This window comes from Arvicola amphibius, chromosome 2 (genome assembly GCF_903992535.2).
Source record: "Arvicola amphibius chromosome 2, mArvAmp1.2, whole genome shotgun sequence".
NCBI lineage: Eukaryota > Metazoa > Chordata > Mammalia > Rodentia > Cricetidae > Arvicola > Arvicola amphibius.
This window is the reverse complement of record NC_052048.2, coordinates 99,147,596-99,166,692: the sequence shown is the minus strand read 5'-3', so window position 1 is coordinate 99,166,692 and position 19,097 is coordinate 99,147,596. Positions and strand designations below refer to the sequence as shown.

At 48.0% G+C, this 19,097-nt stretch overlaps 1 protein-coding gene across 1 annotated transcript in view; it reads left to right on the top strand.

Moving 5' to 3' along the window:
• The window catches only part of Grhl1 (grainyhead like transcription factor 1), a 48,014-nt gene that overhangs the window by 3,439 nt on the left and 25,478 nt on the right, over positions 1–19,097 (top strand). Inside the window, exons 2-8 of the mRNA XM_038319638.1 lie at positions 197–383; positions 2,030–2,100; positions 4,871–5,261; positions 6,413–6,489; positions 8,026–8,182; positions 8,582–8,693; positions 10,072–10,166. Of these exons, the coding sequence (XP_038175566.1) occupies positions 197–383; positions 2,030–2,100; positions 4,871–5,261; positions 6,413–6,489; positions 8,026–8,182; positions 8,582–8,693; positions 10,072–10,166 (1,090 nt within the window). The remainder of the gene's footprint in view (positions 1–196; positions 384–2,029; positions 2,101–4,870; positions 5,262–6,412; positions 6,490–8,025; positions 8,183–8,581; positions 8,694–10,071; positions 10,167–19,097) is intronic.

Below are 19,097 nucleotides of genomic sequence, written 5' to 3'. Positions count from 1 at the left end.
CTAGGCCATGGTCCTGCCACTGACCTGCCCCCACTTGTAATCACCTCCTGGCACGGGGCCGCGTTCCTGTTTTATAGAACTGTCAAAGAACTGTTTATTCAGTTTTGGTTTTTGTTGGTTATATATTTTTTTAATGGCTTGTAAGTTGTCTTGCTGTGGGAAGTGTGGATTTAACTTTGACTTTCTTCCTCTGAAGCAAAAGGCCAGTGCTGGTCCTTCAGAACGAGGCCCTTTATCCACAGCGGCGCTCCTATACCAGCGAGGATGAGGCCTGGAAGTCTTTCCTGGAAAACCCTCTCACTGCAGCGACCAAGGCCATGATGAGCATCAACGGGGATGAAGACAGCGCAGCCGCGCTGGGCCTGCTCTATGACTACTACAAGGTGGGTCGCGGGCTCTGGACATGGTGCTCCCAGACGCACCTGATTCAGCAGCCTGTAAAACAGCCCTTTGCCGAATGTCGGGCCGACGGCTTCTGTAGTGGGTTATAAATAGTTTAATGAGCACTCGGGCTTTCTGTGGTTCAAAGCTGAGCATCTGCGATCATAGAATCAAAGGATGGTTCTAATACAGCTGCTCTGGCCCTAGCTGAAGGAGACGCTGCTGTAAACGAGGTAGTAGCCGTGTCCCCCACCAGTTTGAGCGTTTTAACAAACTTGGTTCCTGGTGCCATGAAAAGGGGCTGCCGGCTGACCCGGCTCTCCCCTGCCAGATAGTCAGGGCAATTGCTATTTCTGTAACTGCTACCACAAAGCCTTAAGATTGGTTGGGGAAATGCACACATTTTCAGTTCTGGGGCCCCATTCTAAAATGAGAACACGTGTATCTTGTCTGTCTCCAGACAGTTAGCCTTAACTGTCGTGTACTGTGTATGAGTTTCTACCTCACAGAGTCCTAGTAATTCAGCTGCCACTCACTGACGACCTATGTCACACTGGACAGCCTGTGTGTCACTTTGACCCTCAGGCCTGGCAACTTAGGATGCATTCATTTAGGGTTCCAGCCCAGTCCTGCCACAGACTGTCCTCTCTGGTGCTGGATTGTGACCTGTGTCTGCTGTCTCCCTGGCTTGACCCATGGCAGATGCTCAGGGATGGCCCTTTGAGCATCTTGGATGTGAGCATCCTGTTTTATCACTTAATAACTAGCAATGCTTTCAAAACGGATTGCTAAGAAATCCAACAATACTTAGTTTTGTGTTACGTGTATATGTACGGGGATGTATGGGAGAGTGTCTGCAAATGAATGCGGGTGCCCAGAGAGGCTAGAAGAGGGAGAGGGGTCCTCTGAAGCTGGAGTTAAGGGGTGGCTGTGAACTGCCTGATGTGAGTGCTGGAATCCAGACTCCTATGCTAGGGCAGTGTGCACTCTTAACCACTGAGCCATCTCTCAAGCCCCTTTATTTTGTTGTCAGTGGTGAGATATGGAAGAATTCTTGCACCGCAAATATCTCGCCCGCACATATCTCAGCAACATTTGTGCACCCGTTTGGACCACGTCTCCGGTGGGTCGGTGTCACAGTGTGCCCAGTGTCGTTTGTCTGCCTTTTGATTTTGGAGCAAAGAAAGAGAGAGTTATAGAAGGAGTAGAATGGGGCTGGGGAGATGGCTCAATGTTAAAGTAGCACTGGCTGGTCTTCCAGAGGTCCTAGGTTCAGTTCCCAGCACCCACACGGTGTCTCACAGCTGTCTGTAACTCTAGTTCCAGGGCATCCGGTGCCCTCTTCTGACCATGGGCACCATTCACTCATTTGGTACACGGATGTAGGTACAGGAAAAACATTCATACATATAAAATAAAGCACATATTTAAAATTTCTTAAATAGATGAGAAAGAAACCCTTGCTCCACGACAGACTGAGTCTGTGGTGTCCTGCTCGTCACCTCTGGTGGTGACTAGGCTATTAGCGCCTTCGGAGCAGATTGGTGCTCAGCAGACCATCAGGAGATGAGATAAAGGCTGCTCCTTCAGGTGAAGGCTTCTCCCCTGGATAAGGACTGAATCCCTTTCCCTGGTGTTAATGCTTTAGGTTCCCAGAGAGCGCAGGTCATCTGCAGCAAAGCCAGAGGGGGAGCACCCGGAACCAGAGCACAGCAAAAGGTGAGTGCGGCTGTTGGGAGAGACCGTGGAGAGTAATTGCCGTCTCAGAGTTAGAGCCTGGTGCGGCAGCATTCCCTTTCCTAGAAAACCAGCATCAAGCTCTTCTCCTCCAGAGGGACGTTTTTAGTAAAGCCTGATATGTTTGACCCTCTAAAGGGGATGGCACGGGGAGCAGAGTCTAAAAACCACCTGGGTGTGGTGGCACGTGCCTGTAACCCAGGACCTGGGAGGCAGAAGCAGGAGGCTTGGGAGCCCCAGCTAGCCTGGACTCTTGTGTAAGCCCATGTCAGACAAAGCAACCCTTGGGATGCAGTTAAGTGATGGAACACTTGCCTAGCATGGACAAGGTCCTGGGCCCAATCGCCACATCTGCATAAAGAAAAAAACAGATCTCTGAGTTCGAGGCCAGCCTTGTCTACAAGAGCTAGTTCCAGGACAGGCTCTAGAAACTACAGGGAAACCCTGTCTCGAAAAACCAAAAAAAAAAAAAAAAAAAGCAGAAAAAAGAAAAGAAAAGGTACATACCAATGACTCTGGAATAGTTGCCCTAGTAAAACTTAGTGAATTAATGTCCAAACTCCTATTGAAGGCATTTTAGGTTAAAACTTTGGTAAATTAATTAAAACTCAGTCTTATGGCCAGGAAACATTTTAAAAGACACATTTTTACATTTATTTATCTTATTTGTATGTGTGGACATGTTGATGCATATCATGGTGCTTGCGTGACAGGATAGCTTAAGAAAAGTCCCCTCTTGCTACTCTGTGGCTTCCGAGTATCGAACTCAAGTCCTCAGACTTGGTGGCAAGCACCTTCACCCACTGAGCCAAATTGTTGGCTCTAAAAACAGGTTTTAGATTGACTCTTGTTTTATTAGTAATACAAAATAAAACAGCTGGGCATGGTAGCATATACCTGTAATCCTCGGGAGCCTGAAGCAGGAGTTCAAGGCCAGCCTAGGCTGTGGTAGCCAGATCCCATCCTCAGGGGAAGGGGACAGAACCTGATTTAAGGACTGAGAAACAGTTCATATTTCACACACCTGGTAATTATTTCTTTACCGTGACTGTGGTTCTGCTTGCTGATCGTTTTTGGAAGTGCACATTTATGGCACGTGATTTGTTTCATAAATGTTTTCCATATTGCGATCTAAAACTTCATAATTTTTTGAAGAGCAACTTACTTATAGATTCATTTTCCTATTTATTATGAATCTTTTTGAGCACAATAAAACGGTAGAAGCCAGCATGTATTCATTGCCAGCCTCAACAGCTGTGATGTTCATCCTCGGAACCAGGTGAAAAAGGTAGAGGGAGAAAACGTGCCATAGAGTCGACTTCTAACCTCAGCAGGCTGCCATATACGTCTCTCTTCTCTCTCTCTCTCTCTCTCTCTCTCTCTCTCTCTCTCTCTCTCTCTCTCTCTCACACACACACACACATATACATGTATACACATACAGGTGTATACACACATACTCAAAATCATTATTTTTAAAACTATTCATATTACCTATATATTAAACCACAGTTAATTTTATATAAAATATCTATTGTTAAGTATGATAATGAGTTTTCCTTGGGGAAGCCAGATAGCATCAGTATTAAAAAGTGAAGCTTGCAGCACTTACTTGTGAGTGTCTGTGTGCAGGTGTCGTCCCCTGAATTCCACCCCAGCACCCATGTGAAAGGATGGATGCCCACTGTTGTATCGGTTTGTTTGTCCAGACAGACCTACCCGGGCACAGGAAATCTCAGCTGAGGAATTGCTTCCAGCAGATTGGCCCATGGGCACATCTAAGGGGCATTTTCTCGGTTGCTGATTGATGTCGGAGGGCCCAGCCCACTGTGGGCGGGGCCATCCCTAGGCAGGTAGCTGAACCAGTGGGACAAGGCAGTAAGCAGTGTTCTTCCCTGGTCCCCTTGGGCTTCTGCCATGGTGTCCCTTGATGATGAGCTGTGACCTGCAAGTCTCTCCTCCCCAAGTTGCTTTTGGTCATAGTGTTCTATCACAGCAACAGAGACACAAGCCTGGGACAAATTGTTTTTTCTTTTCACTGATAAGAATGGAGCCCGAGAGACAAAATAGCTTGCTCTAGTTGACACACAGTTTGAACCCAGGTGGCCTCACCCTGGAGTCTGTGAACTCCCAGTGTCAGGTTTTATACTAAAATTTGAGGATCCACATTAGAATTACGGAGAATAGCTTGTACTGGAACAGCACTCCGAGTCCCTTCAGAGCAATTGTGCTTTTGCTTTGGGTTTTTTTAAAATTTATTTTATGTGCATTAGTGTTAAGGTGTCAGATCCCCCAGAACTGCAGTTACAGACTGTTGTGAGCTGCACCATGGGTGTTGGAAGTTGAACTCAGGTTCTCTGGAAGGACATCTAGATCTCTTAACCACTGAGCATCTCTCCAGCCCCTATGTGTAGTCCAGGCTGGCCTCAAACTTGTGATCCTCCTGCCTCCGCCTCCTTCAGCAAATCCTACCAGCATGCTCCACCACAACCAGCTGCTTTGGGTTTTGCTTGAATCTGTGAGGTCTTCACCAGAAATGGGCTCTTCCTCCATTTCCTGCTGAGTTGGCTTCTGTTGAGGGTATTGCTGCTATGAGGAGCCCAGACCATCAGAGCGATGAGTCATCTGTATGGAGCATGTGCTCCGCGTGCATGAATCCTGTTGGAGCCCCATCACCTGCTCCTCCCAAATCCTCAAAGCCCCGCATCAGCACCAAGGTTGAACATACAATGTCCTTTCTCCTTTCTTGAAGAAACAACATGCCAAATGTGACGGAGCAGCCCCTCATTTCTGCTGGAGAAAACAGGGTGCAAGTGCTGAAGAATGTGCCCTTCAACATTGTCCTCCCCCATGGCAACCAGCTGGGCACTGATAAGAGAGGCCACCTGACAGTTCCCGATACAACAGTCACTGTCTCCATAGCAACCATGCCTACCCACTCCATCAAGACAGAAATCCAGCCACACGGCTTTACTGTGGGAATCCCCCCGACGGTGTATCATCCTGAGCCCGCCGAGCGTGTGGTGGTTTTCGACCGGAGCCTCAACACTGACCAGTTCAGCTCCGGCGCTCAGCCACCCAATGCTCAGCGGAGGACTCCAGACTCCACCTTCTCAGAGACCTTCAAGGAGGGCGTTCAGGAGGTACAAAAGACAAAAACATCTTCCTAAGACAGCGGTGTGTTTGTCTAAGTATTGGGTTCCACCTTTTCCTGGTTATGTAAGCTTGAAACTTAGCCCAGAGTGAGTGGATCAGAATAAAAAGATTTTTTTTTTTTAAGAGAAAGGCCCGTAGGTATAATTTGTAAGCTAAACCTACAAATCCAAAAATTATCATCAAGGGCACATGGGTAATCTTACCAACAGCTGAGTTAACAATTATGGTTTCTGCTAAGAGATTTGCTGGAGAGAAAGAGAGAGAGGAAGCCTGTGTGTAATCTCCCCCTGACCACAACTGCGTTCTCATAGCTTTCTTTAGCTCGTGTCCTAGACCCAGGCGAGCTCCTGGAAGCTCGCCTAGTGTGGCAGCCCTGTCGAGTCTCCACTGGGCGCTGCTTATTTTGCCACCTAATCCAGAGCTTGAGGTGGTCATCAGGCCGCTCTATGAGTTTCAGGGAGCTGGAAGGCATGCGGACGTCACTTGGGGTACATTGGCACTCAGGGTATTGAAGGCAGGTCTTACTGCCCCGGTGGGTCTTCTAGGGGTAGAAACGGACACTTTCCAGGAAAGGGTAGTAGGCTTGCACAGCCCCGGTGCAAACTTGACTCTTGGCCCTTGTGTTTTGGCTGCAGATTCTAGACTCCGAATGTGTGTTGTGTGGGAGAGATAAGGAAAGGGACAGAGTGGATCGCAGGCACTGTGTGTCTGTCTATCTGTCTGTGATCATTCCCATGAATGGTATATAAAATTAGATGGTTACTTTTTATTATTTATTTATTGTTTTTTCAAGACAGGGTTTCTCTGTGTAGCCCTGGCTGTTCTGGAACTCACTCTGTAGACCAGGCTGGCCTCGAACTCAGAGATCTGCCTGCCTCTGCCTCCCCAGTGCTGGGATTAAAGGTGCAAGCCACCACCACCAGACTTACATTTTTATAACTTTTTATTAGTATATTTTAATACTTTTTATAACTTTTATTAATTTAAATTTTTCTATAGATTCAAAACTCTTATTTTGAAACGCGCCTCAAAAGAGTTGTGGGTGACCTTACACACACACCTCATCCTTACCAGACCTTGGTCGCTAGTAACCGTGATAACAGTTAAATGGTCGTGCCTCACTACGTTGATATTTCAGGTTTTCTTCCCCTCGGACCTCAGTCTCCGGATGCCGGGAATGAACTCAGAGGACTATGTGTTTGACAATGTTTCTGGGTAATAGTTGCCTTCTTACCTGACTTTTGGATTCTCAGTCTCTGTGATCACTTCTCTTTTTGGTGCGTTGGTCCTGACAAATCTGAGGTGGCTCTGGCGTGCTTTCGCCTTTCTCTGACTCCGCCAACTGTGGCCTTACCTTGGGTAGGGAGCTTTTTCTGTAATGATGCCCTGTGGGCCTCTGGTTTCCGGCCTCCTCGGTTCCTGGTGTCGGTGCTTTCCCTTCCCTGGCTCCCTTCCGTGGTGACGTGGTCTGGACTCTGAGGGAGATAGGGATGAAGGTAAATCACTGGCTGTCTGTTCCCTAAAGTGTGCAGAGAGATGACAGTTTAGGGGTAAATAAGTCGACAAAGGACTTCGTTATCCTTGTTAATGATAAAATAAACAAGTGTAACTTTTCCAACCTGGCAGCTTGTTTTTAGCTTAGCAAAATTACACCTTACTCTGGAAACAGGAGCATTTTCTAGGTTCATGAGAAGTATACAAACAACTCAAGATTGTTTTTAAAGTTTAGAATTTCATTGTTTTATTTGTGTGTCTAATAACTGCATCATATTTTGCAGTTAAAAAAAAGAGAAAAAAAAACAAGGCCAATGAAGTGGTTCAGTGCTTTCTGCCAAGCCTGATGATCCTAGTTCAATCCCAGGAGGCCACAAGATAGAAGTAGGGAACCTCCACACACATACTAAATAAATACATAAATGAATGTAAGGCCCTTGGTTTTCTGGATCTGTGAGATTTATACTTCCTTTATAAGTATATCCCAGGGTGCAAGGGTCACAAGCTCACAGACATTACAGTATGGAATAGAACTTCCAAGCTTTCCCTGTGATGTGTTAGGTAGTTGTAGGCTCTGTGAGTTAGACAGCCTCTCTAGTTTTGTGACTAGCCAGCTTAGCTGTGTAATGGAAAGGGGGTCTGCAGATAAGGCATAAGCTGGTGGCGTGGCTACATTCTAATAAATCTTTATTTAAAAGCATAGGTGTAATTGACTGACTGACCTCCAGCTTAGGAAGGTTCTGAGCGGTTGTGTAAAGTAACAGGAGACATAGGCAATCATGGAGTACCTGTCTGGGTGCAGGTGGAAGCTACCATAGAGTGCTGGCAGACACACGACCGAGTGCTGTGCTCCCAGCCCGTTTGCAACCTCTTCTCCATAAAGACCAGATTGGCAGCAAGCCCCAGGAGGAGGTTCCTGCCTCCGCCTGTCCAGTTCCTGATGTCATTTGTAGCACAAGCATCCAAATGTCTAGTTGTTGACATTACATCATAGAACATCTAATCGGTGTTTTGTAGCCCACTGTGTGAGGGTTTCTGGTCACTGAACACTTGTGTTTACAATTCTGTTTACCAATAAAAGGGGACAAGTGCTGCTTTTAACATGGCATAGTCAGCTGGATGTTTGCTGGTGCTCTTCCGTCTCAGTAATCCCCCCCTCCCCCACACACACACACACATGCACATACTTCAGGACTAAGGTTTACCAGAAGCTTCCAAGAGACTGGCCCAGAAACCTGTTGCTTCTTTGTCCTGTAGGAACAACTTTGAGTATACCCTAGAAGCCTCCAAGTCACTTCGGCAGAAGCAAGGGGACAGCACTATGACATACCTGAACAAAGGCCAGTTCTATCCTGTCACCTTGAAGGAAGTGAGCAGCAGTGAAGGGATCCACCACCCGATCAGCAAAGTTCGAGTAAGTTCTGTGCCTGATTCTGTTCTCCCTAGATCCTAATACTTCCCTTGAAGCTGAATACAGGCCTGAAGGGGCCAGGACTTGTGGGTTTTTTTTTTTAAGGATTATTTTTACTTTAATTCCTGTGTCTCTGTGAGTGTTTGCGTATGTTAGAGATGCCCTTGGAGGCCTCAGCTCCCTTGGAACTGGAGTTCCAGGGCTGTTGTCAGAGGCCTGATGTGGGTGCTGGGGACAGAACTCGGGTCCTGTGGGAGAGCAAGTACTCTTAACCACTGGGCCATCCCTCTAGCCCTTTACAGTGTTGCTTTCAGCCCTAACTGTCAGCTCTAATAACAGTGACTTTCCCTGAAGCTGCTCACCCCTTGGTGACCTTATGCTGTGCTACATTCTCATTCCCAGAGCGTGATCATGGTGGTTTTTGCTGAAGACAAAAGCAGGGAAGACCAGCTAAGACACTGGAAGTATTGGCACTCCCGGCAGCACACGGCCAAGCAGAGGTGCATTGACATCGGTGAGTGACCAGAAACCCACCTTCGCTCTCGGAGGCTCGAGTACCCAGCCTGCCAAGTCCAATTATTTTTGGCAGTGATGAACTTCCTGCCGAAAGCATTTGAATTTTGATGCCAGCCACAGATGTGTTCCAGGCAGTGTCCTGTGCCTCCTGGAATTAGGACTCCATCCTCACTTCCTGCTCGGGGCCTGTGCCCAGGCAATGGTTTGCCATGTGGCTGGGACCAGGCACTTTAGTCAGCTAACACAGAGCGTCTGCTTTCAGCCTCTGTTTCTTTATGTTCCCTTCTCTGCTGTGCTGAGCATGGAACCCTGGACCATACACACTCGGTGGCTAGACAATCACCCAGCCGCCGAGTGATATCCCCCCACTTCATTTGTACTTTTGGGGAGCAGTAATGCCTTCTTTAGGAGTTGCTGGGGTTTATTGAGAGATAAGGATAAGATTTCCAAATGTGCAAAAGGAACTCACTTCTCCAGCTATGCCCTGAGCTAGGTTGCTGATCTCGCTGGTCAGTGATAATCCAGTGGTAGATAGCCAGGGTATGGCCCTACAAAGCGTTTGTCCCCTTCCGGTTTCCAGTCTCACACAATGTCATCATCCGCGCACAGGTGGCCATCCACCTGTGGCTCCTGTTTCCTTATCTTCTGAAGTTCGTCAGCTTTCTTTTCTGTAAGGATCAGAAGAGCTGGGGCTGGAGACATGGCTCAGTGGTTAAGAGGCACTTGCTGCTCTTCCAGAGGACCTGGGTTCAATTCCCAGCACCCACATGACAGCTCACAACTGCCTGTAACTCCAGTTCCAGGGTATCCAACACCCTCATACAAATATACATGCTGACAAAAAAAAATGAATGACATGAAATACAAATAAATAATTAAAAAAGAATCAGAAGAGCTGAGTTTTCTCTTTGTTGGGACAGGTCTTCCAGTCTAGTTCCTGCTGGTCTCAGACTCATTGCATATCCCAAACTGCCCTTGAATTCACACCAAAATCTTCGTGTTTCACCTCCTAATTTCTAGGATGATAGGCATGTGCTTCCACACCCAGCTTAGAAGAACTGAGTTCTAACCTTGGTTCCATAGATCAGTTTTGGGGCCTTAAGACCATTGCTTAAGCTTTTTAGACTTAAACTTCCTAATTTTGACCCAGTGATATGGAAATAACTATATCTAAGCTTATCTCTATTTAAAAAAAAATCGGAGTCCTGGAATTATTTTTTCCTCCTTTATTTTGGCATTTCTTTCAACCCAACAAAATGCTTATTTAAATTGTCCAGAGGCTAATGCCGAAAACTGAGCATTTCTTGGCCTGCTCTGATCTCACGTTGACACTAACAGCCATGACTTTCTTTTTTCTCGTCCACTGCTTCATGTAGCCGACTACAAAGAAAGCTTCAACACCATCAGCAACATCGAAGAGATCGCTTACAACGCCATCTCCTTCACCTGGGACATCAGCGATGAAGCAAAGGTATTTCGTAATGTCCAGGGCACGTCCCCTCCGGCTGTGTGAAAAGGGGGTGGAGCTTCACCATTTCACAGCTGCTCTGCTCCGTGTTGTGGCTGTAGTTATGAAACTGTCTTTCCAGTCCCCACCCTCCTGCGAAGCCCTTTCTCTCGCCGTCCCTCAACGCAGGCTCCAGTGTGTGGAGCTGTCATCCGCAGGTGCCTCTTGTCTGGCCCTCACTCGGCCCCACTTCCTCATTTGCAGAGTGGCACACACCCTGCCCTCCGTCCGTCCACAGTGACGTAGGGATCAGTGCAACAGCATCCCGTCAGCCAGGTGGGGGTCCTGCAGAAAGAGTAAATCCAAGTTACCAGCGGTGTCCATTTCCCATTGTACCAAACACAGCCGTGGATGATTCTTCTGCCTCATGCTTTTACAGTGCACAGTTGCCTCTGATTCAGAAGGTCCCTTGGGCGATTTTCTGGGGTTTTTCAGGGCATTCTTAGGGACAAAGAAGCATATTCTTAAGCTGTGTTTCCCTTCCCATGGCAACCTCTCCATTTGCTTCATTAAATTATTAGAGTTTTGCTGTGTGGTGGTGGTGCACAACTTTAATCTCAGCACTTGGGAAGCAGAGGCAGTCTGATCTCTGAATTTGAGGTCAACGTGGTCTACAAAGTAAGTTCCAGGAAATCCAGAGCTACACAGGGAAACCCTGTCTTGGAAAAAGCAAAAACTATAGAGTTCTGGTATCTGGTTACTTTAAAAATCAGACTGAAGCCGGGCGGTGGTGGCGCACGCCTTTAATCCCAGCACTCGGGAGGCAGAGGCAGACGGATCTCTATGAGTTCGATACCAGCCTGGTCTACAAGAGCTAGTTCCAGGACAGGCTCCAAAGCTACAGAGAAACCCTGTCTCGAAAAACCAAAAAAAAAAAAAAAAATCAGACTAAGTCCCAGAAACTCTTGGACAGGTGTTGGGGCAAAATCCATCGCATGCTTCTGTTGCAAGATTAGTAATGCTTTTCTTCCAGGGTTCCCATGCACAGTCTGATCACCTTTCTGCCATTTTTCACCCTCTCCTTTTTATTCTTCTATTTATTCAGCAAGAATTTTAGTCCTTATTAAGAGCATAGCACTTATAAAGCATGCCTGAGACTCTGGCTTGATCCCCAGCATCTCGTGCCTGCTCCCCCTCAAAACAAGAATTTTTTTTTAATTCATGTGACAAGATATGACATTAGAAGCTTAGGGTCACCAGGGCTTCAGCTTCTTTTTAAAGTTTCTTTTAAAAATCAAATCATGTGGCTGGGTATGGTGGCTCACGCCTTTACTCCAGTACACAGGAGCCAGAGGCAGTGGATCTCTGTGAGTTCCAAGACAGCCTGGTCTACATAGTGAGTTCCAGGCCAGAACCAGAACTACATAATGAGACCTTATCTCGAGACAAAGAAAAAAAAAAGAAGAAAGAAAAAAGAAATCAAATAATGAGGTTCTTGGGAGTCACGTGAAGTTAATTCTGCTGTCCTCCCTCCCACCCCCACCCCCACCCCACCCCCGTGCCATGGTGGTTGTATCTAAGGCAAAGGACATCCTTCCACTGTATGCGACAGCCCACAAGGAACTCTGTGGTGCTGGGTGGTGGTGGCGCACGCCTTTAATCCCAGCACTCGGGAGGCAGAGCAGGCAGGTCTCTGTGAGTTTGAGGTCAGCCTGATCTACAAGAGCTAGTTCCAGGACTGGCTCCAAAGCTACACAGAGAAACCCTGTCTCGAAAAACAAAAAACAAAAAAACAAAAAAAAAAAGAAAGAAAGAAAAAGAAATAAAAAGAAACTCTGGAGGCTGTGACTGCTCCCCGGCCAGCCCCCACCTCTATATCCAAATGTCAGCTGGCTGCTTCATCCAGAGCTGGGCACTGGGTTCAGTTTTAGAGGGGCTACTGGGGGAAGCAAGCCCACCACTTCCTGTATGTTTGTCTCAGTTATTTTGAAATTTAAAACTGCAATAGGACTTAGTGTGTGGTTTCTAAGAAGCCCGGTAAGAGGAGCTGGCCGTGCCCTCTGGGTGCTTCTGGTCTCAGGCTCCTAAGAAGTTCTTCCTGCTTCACACTGGAAACCTGTGGAGCAGCAAAGAAATACTGAACTGAGTTCCCTTTTCTGACTACAGTGACCTGTCAGTCCCTAGCTCAAGGGAGTTTGGTTTTGTTGTTTGTTTTTTGCACCTTTACTACATTTGAAAAAGCAAAAGTCTGCGGAGGCCCCTTCTGCTGTCTGTTGGGTGTGGCTGGCATTAATAAGCACTTGTCAGGGCCTTGGAGATCTGGGCTGGAAGGACCTGCATTTGGGCAGGGAGTTCTGGTTTTCTTTTTTGATGTGTCACTCAAGGAAGACTGAGAAAACAGGGCCAGCAGGCCTTGTACTGCAGGCTGGCAGGGGCCTACACCAGAGAGAAGTGCTCCTGGAGTCTTAGCCCTGCTAACGCTAACGTGGAGGCGGAGCAGGCTTCCTCCTCTTATCCACTCAGAGTCTGCGCACAGCCCTCTCCTACTCTCAGGACATGGTGGTATGCCGTTTCTTAACGAGGCTGCTTCCTTTTGAAGCTGACACCAGACATCAGTTTCAAGCGTATGCTGGAAGCCAGCAAGTCGATTCTTTGCTCTCCCCAGCCAAGTCTATGCTTCTGTTTTCATTCTTAAAGTAATTAATGCCTTGAGGTGGCTAGAGTGAGTAGGTGTGCGTGCAGAATCCTGTAGAGCTGGGATGCTTTGTTTACTTACTTATTTTATGGAAGTATCTACCTTCTTAAATGACTCCCTTTCTTGTTCTCACTGAGGTATGTTTCTCTTTTAATTAATTCATTGTTTTCTTAGTAGTGCTGAGAAATAAACCCAGGGCTTCATGCTTGCTAGGCAAGTGCTCTTCCAGCGAGCTATGCTCCAGCCCAGTATGTGTTAATTCCCAATTCTCCCACACAAACGTCCAGGCTGGTGGGAGATGTATGGCATTGCTTTACTCTGACTTCTAATGGTAATATACACTCTCCGGCATGCCAGCGTGAGTAAATCCAGAATTCTGACCCAATAGCTTTCTCTGAGTCCTGCCTGTTCATGGGCTTCTGCCTCTTCATTTGATGTCACTGTTTTGAGAACAAACAGGTAAATCCTGAATGTCTCGACTCACATACTGCTGGGGAAGACACAGCTCCAGTCTGGCTGGGCTCCACTCAGTGCGCCTGTGCGCAGGCAGCTCATGGATGAAAGCAGGAACCTGCTGGTGCTGTGGAAGCCTTAAGGGAGAAGCCATTTGTTTTTAAAGCAGACTTAGAATGTGAAGTTTGAAAACTAGGAATGTCTATAGGGTGTGGTGGCACACACCTTTTATAGCAGCACTCAGGAGGCTGAGACAGGCAAATCTGTCAGGGTTTACAGAGCAAGTCCAAGGCCAGCCAGTGCCGCTCAGTGAAAGACTTCTTTGGTAGCCAGACATCTTTGTCTTTTTAAAGACTTAAGTCTATGGACAGGTTACAGTTCAGCCCTTGACCTTTCTCTAGGTAACAGCTCCAATTTCTTCCCTAACTCCATGTAGCCAAACTGGGCTACTGAACATAGTTCAGCAGGAAGTGGTAGCATCTGCATTTGGACCTTCAAAGATTGGCGAGGTGAAGTGTAGGATTTGTGGGAAAGGCAGAGGGCTCTCACCCAGAGAAGAAGAGGAGATGAGGAGCAGGCATACAACAGAGCAGGCGTGCTCAGCTGCTTGAACATTCTCCCTGGGCCAGCAGGCTCCTTCTGCCCTACAGGAGCCAGACTTCATCCAGCTAGTGCCTGGCACTACTAGCAAGGCTCACCTCAGGCTCCTAACTCCAGGTCCGGGGTTCCAGACTGTACCTCTACGACTGCAGCTTACACAGGTCAAGCGTTAAATGGACTTTAGGGAAGTAGCTTACAGCCTTAAGTATAACATCACCGTGTCGAGGGAAAATGTGTACATTTACTTTACACATGAAGTTTGGAAACAGAAGTTTCAGTCAGGGTCTCTGTTCTGCAATAGTTAGAGCAAGAGGGAAGAAATGTGGATCTGCTGAGCTGCTGGAGTCTGCTTTTATCTGGCTTGGGTCATAAACCTTGAGTGTTTACTGCAGCGCTGAGATTCGGTTAGTGATAGGGAGGGAGAAGCCGAGAGATAAGAAATAAATAGTGAGAAGTGAGAGGGAGAACTAAGTCCTGTCACTCGTGGGCTGTGCCGTCACTCTTGGCTGTGCTGTCACTCGGGCTGTGCTGTCACTCGGGCTGTGCTGTCACTCGTGGGCTGTGCCGTCACTCGTGGGCTGTGCTGTGCTGGGGTGCCTTGCCATGCTCACACTCTACCCAGCGCCATGCAGCAGAGCTTAGCCCTCTCAGGATCCTGCTGTGGCTTGGTGAAGCCGGGCACCTGAGGAGCAATACTAGACCCTGAAGTGGATAGCAAGTCCTCCAGGCTGGGTATTATTGTCTGAAGCTCTTGTCGCTGGTAGGACAAGCATTGCAGACTCACTAATAGAAATTACTCTAGAGAACACTTTCGCTGCTGAGAAATAAGTTTACTTTGGATGCTAGTCAGCTGCAGAGGAATGGAAATTATAAACCGAAAAGCAACTGGCCCTGGACAGCGGCACCAAGGAAGGTCATCTAGCGGCAGCCTGGGAGTGGCTCTGGTCACAACCAACCAGACAGAATGGCAAAGAGGAAGATGGCAGCGGTTCAGAGCGTAGCTCCAGATCTCTTTGTTGTTTGCTGGAGACGCGATCTTTGTGAATGTTAAACAAACTGTTTAAGGATGTGATGGACAAAATCTAGCCAATACGTTTCTCTAGTGCTAATCTAAATGGTCAGCCTACACGGTAGAGTGTGTTGTGACTGCATTCACGTGTCCCGCTCAGAAACTACCCATACCAAAGAGCTAGCTCCCTGTCAGTCGTGGGCCAGGCCCCTGTGTGTGTGTAGGGGGTGGGGTGATAGCAGGGAACGCTTGCACAGAGCCTGGTATGCTTTACGTGTTGTGCCTGCTGAAGCTTGAGGCTGCCTGGGCTCTGGGTCTTCCTATACCACATGCCTGCAAGGCCCCTGGTACTCTGTGACATGCCATCAGACCTCCAGCAGGGGCTGCCTAGTCTCTGTGTGTCACCCATGGGACTGACCCAGATGTGGGTGACAGCTCAGTTGACACCTGGACACATGGTTCAGCTCTTTCCAGTTAGCTTCCTCCCACGCAGGGCCTGGGCTGAGGGAGGGGGCAGGGGCACGAGCTGCCTAAGGTTTCCAGTGGCACAGCAGCTTGTCCCTAGGAAAGCTGTGGGGTCCGACTGTAGGCCTCACTGCTTGCTGTAATCAGCTACTCTAAGAAGGGGCTCCCGGGACTCTGGACGGTCGTTCTGGAGCACAGGTGTTTGTCATGGAAAGGCCGCATCACAGAAGAGAGAGGATTACAATGACTTGATGCCTACCTTGAGCTTTACCGGGAGGGTTCTTGTGTTGGGTGGAGTGACATCTTTCCTTTTGTCTCCTGGTCTCCGCAAGAGCCAGTGGAGTTCCTGGGGAGGGACCATCCAGGCCAGAGGCTGTAAAAGGGGTGTGGCCACTCAGTCACTTGAACTTGGGATGTTTTGTGTGTGCTTGTGGAGTGCATGGCTTCTGAGATCGTTGTTTTGTCTAAGCATAATGTTTGGAATTCATTGTGAGAGTGGTTTTTTTTTCTTTTAATGTGCTTGGACTGAACGCATTGCTTGCATTTAAAGGGATTCCATTCTAGTGAAGCATCCATCGGGTGATATTAAAATAAGGCGGTGCCATGTTTGGTTGCATTAAGCTGGGACAGGTTTGGTTTGTTTCACAACTTTAAATCTCCAGTGTGAATGGGAGGGCAGGAGGGGAGAAAGAAATGAGTCACACGTTATCCTTGTAACTGCAGGGAAATGATGGGCCGGGGACTCACAGCTAAAGAGTCCTCTCGCTGGGCTGCCTAAGTGGAGCCCTATCAGGAAGCACTGTTACTCTTAACGGGAAGGACGTGGGCCAGCAATGTGGCTTCACGGGCAGATGGCTTGCTACAGAGCCTAGCCATCTGAGCTCAACCACCTGGATTTACATGGTGGGAGATGACACACCCCCATATTTCTCCTTTGACATCCTGTCTCCCACATACCAATACTAAACAATAAATTCTTAAAATTTCAGCAAAGAAGTGACTTTCAGAGCCTGGACAGACCATGGGTTGTCTCTACACGGACACCGTGCCTCCGGCCTCCAGGAACACTCGGGGTAGCAGCTACCTGTGTGGCATATATTTGACAACGAAGATTTTCTCTTATGTAATTGAAAACACATAGTTAGGGTTGAGGAGGTAGCTCTAGGACCTGAATTCAAGCACCATGGCCAAAGCCTTGTGTGGCTGCGCCCATCTTAACTCTGCCATGGACGGCAGAGACAGGAGGCTTGCTATAGGGTGTGGCTGTGCACCTCTGTAACACTGTTGTGGACGGCAGAGACAGGAGGATTGCCAGGGTTTGGGTTCTGAGAAAGACCCTGTCTCCAGGGAATAAGAGAGAGTGTTGACAGATCAGAACATAACACACACTAAGTAAATAAGTAAAGCAAAAACACTCATTAAAGTAGAAATTTTAAAAGCATCCATCAAAGAGAGAGCCGCATGCCTATAGAGTGAGGCGTCTAAGAGCTAATTTGTAGTTAAAATGCCAAGATCGTTTATTTCCTTGAGGCCGCTGCCCTGGGTGCCACTGTAGGAATGATTTACCTTTGAGACATCTTTCTTTAAAAGCTGGGGTTTGGGGCTTTGCGGCCACGTTATTTCAGAGTGTGTGTGCTCTGCAGTGTCTAAGCGAGAGGTTCCATCTAGCTGTAAACTGAAACACTCCGAGTCATGGCAGGGCTTTAGAACCCACGGATAACAATATGAGCATTTATTCAGCGTGTGCCTGAGGGTGAGGGCCGGCCGAAGGTGTCTCTGACTGCCGCGGAGACACTTGGCAGCTGAAGAAAGCCTCCGTTTGGTAGTGAAACCTTTATCCTGCGGAACGAGTTTCAGGCACCCCTGTCTATTTAGACACCGTTTGTGTTGTTGCTTGAGTTGCGTGTTTTCTTTTTCTCGGGGGAGGTGGAGCAAATTTTTACCCTTCCTCCACTCTGCCACTCTCGGGAAACAATGAGCTTCTTCTGTAGAGACTTCTCATTTGACAACTTGTCAGCCTAACCTGCCGTCTCGTGTTTCTTCCTGGAAATCCCATCTGTGGCTTTCTCTGTCTTTTCAGTCAGGTCTGCCACTCCTGTGTTTTGTCTTGGTTTTATTTTTTTTTTTTTTTTTTTTGTAGGTTTGCTACTTTTAACCCAAAGCAGAACAGTTGGGGCTCTGTACTGATGGAGCCTTGGAGTGAGGGTCTTATGAGTAGCAGCCTTCCCACAGGCCCCTGGCCTCTCTGCTTTAATCCACGCTCTCCACCCTTAGCCCGTTTACTTTAGTGCCAACTCTTTTGGTCGGCATTCAGCTTGCCTGCCGAGTCCCCTTTGTGACCCATGGGCTCGCTCACCTGTCCTGTTCTGTGCTGCGGGGATGGAATGTGGCCTGTGTTTGCCTTGAGTCACGCCCCCATACGGTTCTGCAGATCTCAGAGCACACACTCTGCTTATTTGGGACAACAAGTGCCAGATCACTGCACCTGCCAAGTGTCCTTAGGTTCAGCGGGTCTTGCCTATGGAACATAACAGAGAAAAGGGGAGCAGGCAGGTCCCTCTAAATGTTTTCTTCTCCATGCCTCTCTTTTATCTCGGTGACTTTTCCCCTGGCTCTCTGCATGGCACAGAAACCGAGACACTGTGTGGGCGGTGTGGGAAGCGGGCTGTGGCAACAGCCTTGCTGACTCGGAGCTTGTTTCCCCTTCAGGGAACGCCCCTCCTGGCCGTGGGAAGACTGCGAGTCAGTACTTTTTCCCCTCCCACGTCCCTGCCCGCCCCACCCCTTCCTGCCCATTTGTCTCTTTTCTTTTGATGGTCATTTGATAGTCTGAGAAGCAACCCAAGTGTTCAGCTGCCCTTGAAGCCCTCTGAGCTGGGCAGCAGTTGGTGGTGACTGTGTCCTTGTCGTCATAGCCTGGTCAGGACAGCGCAGTCACCTCCCGTCAGAGCAGGGAGCAGGTGTGACGCACCCGGGTTATCTGGCCCATCAGTAGTGGAACTGGATGCTGCTCAGTGGGTGACTCAGTCTCGATACCGTCTCAGCTCCACACACTCATTAACTGCACGTGGACGGCGGAGCCTGAGGGTGGAGGTGGCCTGGAACCGAGAGGGAGGCGGGCTTGTTTGTTTGTTCTGCTCAGGGTCAGGGGAGGAGGGCTGTGTAAAGCCCAATAAATGTTCCCTTTTAATTATATCTCGGCCAAGAACTGGGTCGCAATGTATAATTTAAAATCTTGCCTACCCTATCAGCTTCAATCCAAGTCTTTAGCCTTATTGAGCTGTACTAGAGAAAGAGTGATTTCCCTGTCTAGTGCTATTGGAAGCGAGGCAGGAATGTGACCAATATTTTCATTTCGACTGTCGGTCAGTTTCTTCCCAGAAGGAGCTGCTGGCATCTTTACACTGATTGTGATAATTAAGTTTGAACTTACCCTATAGTTTCCACTTTCTTTTAGAAGATAGATTACATTCTAGAAAGGACCTTATAGATATTTTATATATTTGACTAAGTTGAGTTTTGATATTGAAAAAAAAATTGAGTTGGATTCCCAGAGGCCACTGGGACTGTATCCAAGATGGCTGTCTCTGTCTCTTGGAGCCATGTGGCCATCAGCTAAGTCCTGTGACTTATCTGCAACAAGTAGGAAGTTTGGCAGTGAGGAGCTGTTTGGTTTGAAACACAGAGACCTTTAACTCCATGCCTCATGATCAAGGTGACCTTCCACTCCATT